Source organism: Gossypium hirsutum, chromosome D04 (assembly GCF_007990345.1).
Source record: "Gossypium hirsutum isolate 1008001.06 chromosome D04, Gossypium_hirsutum_v2.1, whole genome shotgun sequence".
NCBI classification, from domain to species: domain Eukaryota; kingdom Viridiplantae; phylum Streptophyta; class Magnoliopsida; order Malvales; family Malvaceae; genus Gossypium; species Gossypium hirsutum.
This window is the reverse complement of record NC_053440.1, coordinates 10,645,702-10,657,620: the sequence shown is the minus strand read 5'-3', so window position 1 is coordinate 10,657,620 and position 11,919 is coordinate 10,645,702. Positions and strand designations below refer to the sequence as shown.

The window sequence follows — 11,919 nt, the reverse complement described above, 5'->3', positions numbered from 1 at the left end:
TCATGTTGATAATGGTGAATTGGAGTCTAGATCTATTAAATGTGGTTTTTCTGTGTTATAAGGCTGGTGTTAAAGGGTATAAGTTTTGGTGTCCTGAAATGAGGAAAGTTGTAATTAGCATATATGTTATTTTTTTATGAAACTGCTATGTTGCCTACCTTACCGCTTAAAGAATCTTCCAATAAAGACCAACAAAGTTCAAGCACCCATGTAAAACAAGTGAAGCTTCAAATTGACCCAGGATCTACAATAGAGTCTACTCCTTAAGTTGGTATAGAAACTCAAAGTAGAGTTGCTTCTTCACAATAATATTCTATTGCCAAGTACAGACATAGAAGAAAAATTAAACCTCCAAAGAGGTTCGCCGAAGCTGATCTAGTTGTTTACGCTTTAAACGTGGATGAAGATATATATGTAAACCAAGAATCATCTACTTATTCCGAGGTAACTAATTGTAAAGATTCAGGAAAGTGGATGGTTTCCATGCAAGAAAAGATGGAACCGCTCCAGAAGAATGAAACATGGGACCTAGTGAAGCTTCCTAAGGGTAAAAAGATTGTTTGTTGTAAATGGGTGTTCAAGAAGAAAGAAAGGATTTTAGGATTTAAAGAACTTAGATATAAAACAAGTTTGGTTGCAAAATGCTATAATCAGATTCCAAGTGTAGACTTTACAGATGTGTTTTCTCCAATTGTTAAACACAGTTCGATTCGAGGCTTGCTTGGTATTATGGCTATGTATGATTTGGAGCTTGAGAAGTTAGATATAAAAACAATGTTCTTGCATAGAGAACTTGAGGAAGATATTTATGTATAGCAAATAGGGGGTTTTATATCTCAGAAAAGGAGGACTATGTTTGTTTGCTGAAAAAGTCCCTTTATGGCCTGAAACAGTCGCCTCGGTAGTGGTACAAGAGCTTTGATTCATTTATGACCACTCATGATTTTAAAAGAAGTAGCTTTGAAATTTGTGTTTATTTTAAGGAAAATAGTATGGTTCATTTGTATATCTACTCTTTTATATTGATGACATGTTGATAGCAGCCAAAGATAAATGAGAGATAAGACAGGTTAAAGCCCAACTTAATAAAGAATTTTAGATGAAAGATTTGGGAGCAGCAAAGAAGTTACTCGGGATGGAGATTCTTAGAGATAGAAAAGCATGTAAATTGTATTTAAGTCAAAAAGAGTACATTGAGAAAGTTCTTTGTAGGTTCAATATGTAGAGTGTTAGGCCTGTTAGTACTCCATTAACAGCCCAGTTTAGACTTTCATCGGCTTTGTCTTTGCAATCAGATGATGAGATTGACTACATGTCACGTGTTCCATATTCTAGTGCAGTGGGATCTCTCATGTATTTTATGGCTTGCTCACGTCCAGATTTATCATATACAGTTAGTGTAGTTAGTAGATATATGACAAATCCTAGGAAAGAACACTGGAAAGCAGTTCACTAGATTTTTCGATACTTACGGGGTGCTATTAATGTTTTCTTACAGTTTGGAAGAACTAGAGGTGGAGTCATTGGGTATGTTGATTCTGATTTTGTTGGAGACCTTGATAAAAGAAGATCTCTCACAGGGTATGTTTTTTCTATTGAGGATTGCGCAATTAGTTGGAAAGCCACTTTGCAAACTACAGTTGCTTTGTCTACCACTGGAGTTGAGTACATGATGATTACTAAGGCTTGTGAAGAAGCTATTTGGTTAAAGGAACTCTTTAGTGAACTCAGTACAGACCTTCAGGTCAGTACGATGTTTTGTGGTAGTTAGAGTGCCATCTTCCTTACGAAGGATAAAATGTTTCATGAGAAAACAAAACACATTGATGTTTAGTATCATTTTGTGCGTGATATTATTGCTCGTGGTGATATTGTTGTGAGCAAAGTTAGTACTCATGATAATCCTGAAGATATGATGACTAAGTCACTTCCTATAACCATGTTTGAGCATTGCTTGGACTTGGTTGGTGTTCATTGTTGAAGAATACCCCTTTAAGGGTTTTGCTGAAGAGGTGAAGAACTTCTTCGTTGAGAATTTGTATCAAGGTGGAGATTATTAGAGTTATGTAACCCGAATCCTTGTTAAAGAAATAAAATACAGTGGCAAAACAAGGGGATCTGTGTAGGACTTAAGGCCGAGGGCCGAAACTCCTTTTGTATTTGACAATATGCACAAGTAGAATCCATATAGAACTACACTTTTTCTATTTGACATTGATTAGAATAAGGTTTTTCAACCTTTAAATAGATGTAGTCGAAACTCCTCTTGTATCATTCGTTTTTTAACATTAGTGAATTTCTTCTTCTCTGCCCGTAGCTTTTTCTGAAAGGGAGTCAATGTAAAATTTGTGTGTTCTTATTTTTCTTATTTTTGCGATCATTCTATTGCCATTATTGACGTCTATTATAACAAATACTATAATAATAATGAAAAATATAATAATTATGATAAATAAGAAAATAATTATAAATTTCATGATTAAATTTTAAAAATTTGTATAAACTATTAATAAGTATAAATTTTTTTATTTCTTTACAAATGCCATTATTATTGTAACATCAATTTTATAATTTAAATTATATCAAGTTTTTAAGTTAGCTAGCAAGTATATACCATTGCATTGCATGTTTGTATAATTGCAAACCTGTTGAATATAAATTTAATAATTCCTTTTATAATTAGAAATTAATTGAAAAATAAAAGCAAAAATTGATAGTAAATATAAAGATTAGTAACTGTAAAATAATAATGAATACTAATAGTAATAAACCATTAATAAAATAGTAGTATATAATTGATAATTAAAACGTAAATTATAATTATGATCTCAATATTATTTTAGAGATTTTATTTGACATCAATTTAAGTATCAAATTTAATGACATTCAAGATTTTATAACTCAATTATTATTCCCTAATAATTAGGTTACATGAAAATGTAACATCTATCGGTTGCGGCAATATTTATTAAATAAGTAAAATAAATTATATATTTATATTAATACCATAATATTTGTTACTAATTAAAAATATATACTTATATTAAAAATTATTCTTTAAAACATTAACGTATAATTAAATTAATGATTCTATGTTTTTAAAATTATCAGGCCAAATTAATTAATACAGTTTTATTGTAAAATATTATAATATTCATGTTTTAAACAATTCACTGTAAATGCATATAAAAAATAAAAATGGATAAAGATTATATATTTACTTATTTGGTTGAATTTTTATTATATTTATTTATATTTTGAATTCAAATTTATATTCTATGTTGATGTCATATAATGATGATTATTTTATTTATATTTGAGTTAATTGCACTGACCATCCTTAAACTATAAGTTTTATTCTAAATTTATTGTCAAATTTTAAAACATTTTAATTATATCTTTAAACTGTTGATTTTATATCAATAAGGTCCATCTATAACTAAAATTATTAATTTAACTGTTAAATGAGAATATAAATATTTTGTGACATAATTTAAAATAAAAATCTAAAAAAAATGAATATTATAAAAATGAATGTTGTAAAAATCTTGGTTTTGAGCTTTTCGAATCTTTTATAGAAATTATCGTTCATTCTCTCTTTATTAGGTTTTACTTTATTTTAGCTTTTAATTTTAACAACTATGTGTACTTTTCTTTAAAATTTTTCATTTTAAATTATATCACATAAGGTTTTACGTGTCATTTAATGGTTGAATTAACGATTTTAATAATGGAAGGACATGATTGACATAACAACGATAATTTAAGGATGTAATTAGAATATTTTAAAGTTCGGGGATCTATTTAGAATAAGGATCGTAGTTTGGAGATGTTTGGTACAATTAATGCTTTATATTTTTATAAAAATTATTAAATAAATTTAATATATTATGATTAGATAACATAATGTATACAACACATGCCATTAAAATTAGCATTATATATCATCAAGTGTTGGGTGTATGAGTAAGACATGTTCCACTTTAAGAAGAGATACATGTTCAAACCCTAAAGATAATATTATTAGAAAGAGCAATCAGTACAAATCCTAAACCATAAATCAATCTTAACCAATAAAAAAATAGATTATATATTTAAATAAATTATGTAAACATAAACACTTTTAAGGATTATTTTGGACAAATGGCAATTAATATTCAAGGTGAGAATGATAGATGGTCAATAGGACCAATCTCTCAGGACTTCCAAAACAAGCAAACCTAGATTGAAATGTCACCATTATAAAAATTTTGCTAGATTTATTTATTTATTTATATTAGAGTTGTGCTATCCAAATTTCTGTTAAAAAAATAAAATACAGTGGCAAAATTGAGGGATATGTGGGTAGGGACTAGGCTGTATAAGTAGAATCTGTATAGAACTTCTCTTCTCCTATTTGACATTGATTATAATAAAGTTTTTCAACCTATAAATAGAAATAGTCGAAATTTATCTTGTATCATCCAAATTTAGTAAATTTTATTCTCTTTTACCTGTGAGTTTTTACCGAAAGAGTTTTCACGTAAAATCTGTATGTTTTTTCTTTCTTTTTGCTTTGCGATCATTTTATATTGCCATTATCGTCATTCAGTTTTTTACATTTTAAGTTACGGTAATGGTTGGTTTAACAATGGAGCAGTAACTAAAATGTCGAAGGTGAGGTTTGCACAACATGTTTTAGCCATATTAAGCCAACAAAAAGTGCAGAAGAAAGGTCTATGACTTTTTAATTCACTAATGAGACTGGGATTACCAGCAAGGTGGAAGTGGAAATTTTATCAGTAAACTTTTCTAAGTCACATGGGCACAAAAGCTGCTTCTTTTTTCTTTTTCTTTTTCTAATTCTTCCTGCTTAAATGGAAGGACATAATTGTGCATCTATAGAAAAATATCACTTCTTTCTTTGCATTGCTTCAATCCCTATGCGTGTTGAAACCTGGCTACCACGTGAAATCCTCATATAACAATTCTAGCTCCATAAATGGATCAAGAACTTTGGCTTGTTTACCAAGAAAGGAAAAAAAAAGTAGTGACCTCAACCCTGGAAAAGATTCATGATGTTGAAGATCAGGGTTGCTTTTTCCAGCACTTTAAACCCTGTGTTAAAAGTAGCTTCTCTGGAACAAAATCTAATCGATTCTTAGCATCTGCAATCATTTTTCCTATTAAGTCCAACATTGGAGCAAATAAAGCAAATGATGATTTAATTTGATTTGATATCGTGTTCATAATGAACCGGGTAGAGAAATCCTTTCAGTTGATTTGAGATTCAAGGAGAAATGCTAATTTGGTCAAAACTCAAAACAGATCATGTTGGATTTCTGGTCTAGAAATACTGCAAGTAGGGCCATGGGAGACTCTGCCTTCAAAGAACAACTGCAAAAACCATTAACCTTAGGACCCAAATATTCTAACTTTGTCGGAGAGAAAATGACTCAATAACAACTCATATATTATAATCAAAAGGATGATGAGAGATGAGACTAATGAAAAGAATAAAGGGATGCTTGTTTCATTGGGGTTTTCATAATATTAAGCAAAATGGAAACAGAAGCAGTGGGCCACCAGGCTCCCAATTCATCTTTAACCCCATCTTGTTATCGTTACTCTAATGAGATGATGAACACGTCTGTTGCAAATAAGTTTCAAATAGAAAACAAAACCATGAATCAGTTCAACTTCGAGTTTGAATTCAACTAATATATTTGGATGGTTCCCAGTTTTGATATGCTTCTAATTTCAGAAAACAACTAGTATTTATATACCTTATGAGGAATGTATATGAAATCCAGAAGGTTTACTATTTTCAGCAATCAACGATGTTATGCTCTTATACTGGGTTCAGCAAATTGGTTCCGGTTCATTAAAAAAACAAACTTAATGCAAACTTTTCTTTTAAAAATAATTTTATTGTAATGTCCCGGCCATTATTTTTTAATATTCAAAGGACTAAACTAGAAATATTTGATAATGGTACGGATTGAAATGAGCCAGAAAAGTTTTGAAAACTAAAGTGAATTTAAAAATTAAAGTTTTTATTAAGTTATTTTTTAAAAAAAAAGAAAAATATATAATAATTCAAATCCAAATTATTTTTAAGAAAAATAAACACTTCATCGATAAACAAAGTGAGCATTGGAGTGATTTAAATTGGTCCATTATTGGAGATGCTGTCCCCTTTACTAAGAACAATGGGCCAAATGAAAGGAAAAAAACCATCAGAAAAGAACAAATATGCCCTAAACGCATCAAAGAAAATTGAATTTACCCGCTTAAGGCACATTACTCGACACATATAAAGTTTTTTTCTTTCTTTTTTCTCATGAGTGTTTTTGAAATCCGATAATTATATTAAATCTCGATTAAAAAATTTGACGTGAAATTTTCATACATAATATTTAAATTCAATATCTTTTCGTAAGACATTAAATTTCTAACCATTTTACACACAAAAAAAAATTGACCAAATAGACTGAAACCAACTATTGCAAAGCCGAAACTGACCTTTAAAAACTTCAGCTTATAACGATACGTTTCTGAACCATTCCTGATGTTAAGTCTCTTGGAATGCACTTCTTTTGTGACAGTGAACATTGTTTGGAAGACCCGTTTACAAGTAAACACTTAACCAAATATCAAACAAAGCTTATTTTTGTGGATGCTTTGTGGGCCCAACCTATGTTAAAAACCATTGATTTTTTATTTAATTAAAGCCTAGCTTGTGATTTTGTTTTGTTTTTTTTTTAATTGCGACTTTTTTTTATATATATTTTCAATTCAAATACTTTTTATTTTTTCAAAACGTAAAAGACTTATATTTTTATCCATCACTTATAATTAAATCTTAAACTCGAAATTGTAATACTTATATGCATCCTGGAATTGAGAAATTTACATGTTATAATATTATAGTTTGTTTTGATGGGTTGGCTCACTTCATGATGAGAAATTACTGAAGTTGAAACCGGGAAAAAGCTACATTTTTCTGAAGCAATGCAGAAATCAGGATGAAAAGCAAAGCCCAAAGAGTCATAGTTAAATAAACTTTATTCTTTATTATATTCATATCCCTGACAATAATGTGGAAATCAAACATGATTATTTTACTTTCAACTGTTATAGATAGGTTGCCAACTTAGGCCATAGTGGCTATTGGCGATACATCTCAGACACAAAACCTTAACACGCAAAGTGAAATTTTAGAAGAAAATTATTGATTTTGAGTCCCATTGGAACATCATTATTTAGCAGCAACAGTAGTAGGAACAACAGTGAAGGGCTGATCCCCGCTTAAAATAGTGAGCCTGGAATGCCTTGCTCATCATGGCAGCAAAGGAAAGCGGTGTATTTCTCCATGAGCCTGGGGCACTCTGGGCACCTCATATTCTCTGGGATTCTTATGGTATTTGGAAACTCGAACCGGCAGCAAGGGTGAGCAGCATCATGAAGCTTGTCATGGTACTCCTTGAATGCCCCATCAAAACCTTTTTCAGCCACATTTATCTTCCATTCATCATAACCACCCAAAGCAGGCAAAACTGTGCTGGAATGGCCATTCACCGCTATATTAGACCCTCTACTAAGCACTGCCCATCCACCTTCTCTGCCATAGCTAAGCAGCTTCTTTATTTGTTGCAGCATTGGGTCTTGGTCATCACCCCTGCCTAACTGAATCTTTGAAAATAACATGCTCTCTAACCTGCTCCAGAAGAACCATACCATGGCTTGATCTTGCCAAGCATAGCTAAGCTTCTCCGCATTGATAATTCCTGTCACTTTCTTCACTTGCTCTCTTTTGTTGCTTTTCCCCACATACACCATCTCAAGAGGAATGCGAGACGCAGATGCAACACTGCGTGCTGAATTTACAAATCTTCTTATCCACTCGATATCATCCCCTCCATACAAGAAAATGTATTTTTCTTCTTTAATCTGAACACATTCAAGTTCAAAATATCTTATTAGATGCATGGACTTATGGTAAAAGTGAATATTTATGTAACAATATTTCTAACAGGTCAATGGAGAAAACTGGTAAGCTTGAATCTAAAATATATACCCAAGTGAGGACCGTCGGGTCAATTCCATTAACCAGAAGATCAAGCCTCCATGTTTCTTCCCTCCAAAGAGCTTCTTCTCTCAAACTAGTGAAGGGGAAAGCAGTGCTTCCCCAAATCCACATCATGTGAATTGCATTAGGGGAAACCACCTTCCCTTGAGGATCAAGCACCACAAGGATTGGCTTTGTCCTGAAATGCCAAACCTCCTTGATGAACCTGATGACCGGCTTCTTTATGACCAAAGGGTCCTGCACTGAGTACCATGGCATGGTACTTTGTAGGTTCTCGAACTTGGTTTGCATTTCTTCAGGCAATGGGATGATGGAATGATCCACAATTGGGATCCAAACGACTTCATACTGACTCTCGAGCCTCGTTGCATGGATCTTTGATTCATTATATATCTGCTCAAGAATTGCTAGCTCATCGTTGGCGAATTCAAGGCTTGAAATGAGCAAGAGCACATTTTTCCTTCTTAGCACGTCCAGGCTAACCTGTTCAATGTCGCACAACATTATGAAATATATCCTACAAACTAAATGATTAACAAACGAACTGTTATAATTTTTGTAAGAATGCAATACTTGTCTCTTTGTAGCACCATCAAGGAGGGGCAGTTTATCATCCTTGTCATAAATCAAGGCCTTGAGAGCTTTCATGTTGTCAATGTGCAACACGTTCGGGTCAAAGATAGCCAGAAGCATCTGATAAATCTCAACATCCATCCTTTCCTCTGCAATTAACAATGATTATATCATCCGTAAGTATTTTAAATCCTCTTTCTTTTGTACTAGATAATATTTAATGGTTATTTATGAACCTATATGTTTGTAGCAGTAGTTCAGCTGCTGCTTTAGATGTTCATATATGTTTCTGAGCTTGTGAGCCAAGGTTGACAACTCCCATGACTCTGTGGTTGATATTCCAAACCTGAAATTAATGTCAACTGTTAATCCAACTATTTTTAACCTTCAAAATTCACAATATCGGACATAAATGAAGTAAAACATACTCATGACCCGCGCTAGTAAGGCTGGAAATTTGAGTTGCACAAGCCACCATGCTCCTGATGGTCCAATATACAGCAGTTGGGATGTGGGTCATGGCAGTGGCCAATGCCGGTGCATCCGGAGAAATGTACTTTAATGGCAGCTCTCTGAACTGCACGACACATCTAGTCACGTCCATCATTGTCCGAATCAAACTGTTTAGTGCATCAAACCGAGGTTTCAGAGGAGCTGTGTGCTCTAGCAAAGATGGCAGTTGCCTCAAGACTGCCATTGATTTGGCAAGTTGGTTTGTGGAGTAAATCTGAGCAAGAAGCCAAAATTCTCCATAGTTCAAGGCAAAGGCTGATAGGGATATCACTAGCTTAGCATCCCAAGTATAGCTTGATAGCAAGTTGAATATTGCAGTTGTTGTTGCGTGTGCATCACAACCTCCCAGAGCCTTGTATGATAGCTGGCATGTAAAATTGTTTATAATGTCGACATGTTAGCATACATGAATAACAAATACACCTAGATTGTACTAATCAACACAGTTTCTTATAATAAAATGGCAGAACCTCGCATGCAATTCGATCAATAGTATATGTAAGAGCTTCAAGCATAGCTATATGATTTGCTGCTTGGGCTCTCTCTTCCAGTTGAACCTGATCTAGAGTACCCTGCAGTAAGCATCAGGAAGTATGAGCATTTTACACCATTGATTTAACAAGATAGATGCAATACATGTTATACCTTAACAAGGAAATCAACATGTTGGGTGGCGCGGTTGAGGATGTCCTCAACCAAATAGAGAAGAGGTCTGACATCAAATTCTCGACCATCAGGAGCATGAGTTGTCAAAATTTGGTTCATCATCACATTGTCATCCGACATGCTTAACATGCTCCCACGGTCACCCCGGATGAGTGCCCGAGAATCACTAGGGCTCCTCATCAGTGCTTGAGCAGTACTAGGTTTGTTGATGGATCCCTGACCAGATCCAGGAACACCCATGAGCTGACCAACACCAGGATTGCTGATGTGTTGCTGACCAACTCCGGGATAGCTAATTAGTTGCTGACCAACACCAGGATTGTTGATGTGTTGCTGACCAACTCCGGGATAGCTGATGAGTTGCTGACCAACCCCAGGGTTATTGAGGTGTGGTTTATGAGTAACACCATGGTTGCCAGCAGCAGTTGGATTATTATTGAGTGCTTGAGTAGCACCGGGGTTATGGAGGAGTGCCTGAGCAAGAGCAGCGGGATTGTTGATAGGTCCAGTCATTGGTGTCTGAAGAGCCCCGGCGGTTGTTTTGTGCTGATCCATTGAATAAGTTACAGAAAAACAAAGGCAATATATATATATTGAAAGACAAAGGCTTGTGTGTTTATTCCCATGAACCAAGCCTATTTATAGTCATTGCAAAGGGAATAAAGCTCAATTGAATCAACTTCCTTGCTTCATATCCAATTAAATTTCTAGTTTGTCAATAAGAAGCCTTTACTTTAACTGTTCTTCATGTCCCACCTCTTCTCACTTTATTTTATTTTGCTTGGGACCCTGCTCCTCTGGTGTTTAACCTGCTTTAATTGATTTTAATCAAACCCAATAAAAAATACTATTGGCTATCCAGAGTATACTGATAGCCTTATTATGGAACGAATTTGAAAATAATTTAGAATATGAACATCGGTCTTTTTTTCCTTTCCTTTTTTATTGTTATTTAGCCTTATAACAATTAAATAGGTGTTTTTATCTATTTTACGACTTAATATTAATTATATTTAGGTCGGTATAATATTCAACTAAAACTCTCTCAACAATAACAACTCCAAAATAAAATAATTAAATAATATTAAAAATTCTATTTTTACAATGTTTTAAAAATATTTAAAAATAATAAAATATTATTTATTAATAAATTTTAAATTAAAATAAAAGTATAAGTATAATTCAATATGAATTCAAATGTAATTCAATATGTATTGGAATTTACTTATTTAAAACTTATAAAGGCTTGTAGAAATATTAAATGTGTAAAAATATCTAGTAATTTATTGGAATTAATTTTATTGTTGCCTAAAGAAATTTATTTTTTTATATTTATTTTAATGTTGTAATTGGTTGAATGTTTGGATTTTTGCTCAATTAAATAATTAAGAATAATAAAATATTATTTATAGGATAATTGAATAGTTTAAATTATAATGAAAATATAATTCAAGATTTGTTAGGGGTTGATATTTTCGAGAATTCTTTGACATGTGTCCGTTGGATAATGGATCAGCCCTTCAACAATTGAAGGTATTGTCCCCATGTTGGGGTTTTATCTCTGCTCAAGTGTGCCATAGGATGGTGGTTCAAGTGAGCTCTTATAGATTGTTTCTCCAAAAATCGAAGCGCCCTCCCTTTGTAAACCATACACGGCTCTTCATGGAAGTTGTATCACAAAACCCTGACATGAAAAGAATAGGAGACCGATATAAACTGCTTAAAAGACAACACTTTGAAGACTTCTCTTAAAAGACTCGATCATTCTTAACAATATATTTATTAATTGAGTAGGTTATATAATTTAAATTGTAGTGAAAGTCTAATGGATATGATGAGTAATAAATAATTTTTAACATGATTGATTTAGTTATAAATCTAAATTTTTGTTTCAATGAATGAAATGAAGGAAATACTCGAGCGAAGAAATGTGCCATCACACCTTCTAATCTCATCGAAGAATCAAATAGATTTACTTGAGTGCATTTGGTTGCTTAATTTCCTTTGTTTTCTTTTTTTTCATTTTTAACACAAACATTATGATTATTGGTTTTCCTCTTGCCCTTAACCTTCACGAGCAATGTGTGTTTTGCTTT

General features: G+C 32.7%; 1 protein-coding gene across 1 annotated transcript; it reads right to left on the bottom strand.

The window, feature by feature from the left end:
- Positions 1 to 7,035: 7,035 nt before the first annotated feature.
- On the bottom strand, positions 7,036 to 10,445 carry LOC107926081 (protein SIEVE ELEMENT OCCLUSION B). Its single transcript, XM_016856876.2, has 7 exons — positions 9,803 to 10,445; positions 9,628 to 9,729; positions 9,073 to 9,521; positions 8,881 to 8,990; positions 8,645 to 8,793; positions 8,060 to 8,554; positions 7,036 to 7,932 (listed from the first exon to the last, which is right to left on the bottom strand). The coding sequence occupies exons 1-7, from the start codon at positions 10,376 to 10,378 to the stop codon at positions 7,291 to 7,293; spliced, it is 2,523 nt and encodes an 840-aa protein (XP_016712365.1). The 5' UTR covers positions 10,379 to 10,445; the 3' UTR covers positions 7,036 to 7,290.
- Between the last annotated feature and the right edge of the window lie 1,474 nt (positions 10,446 to 11,919).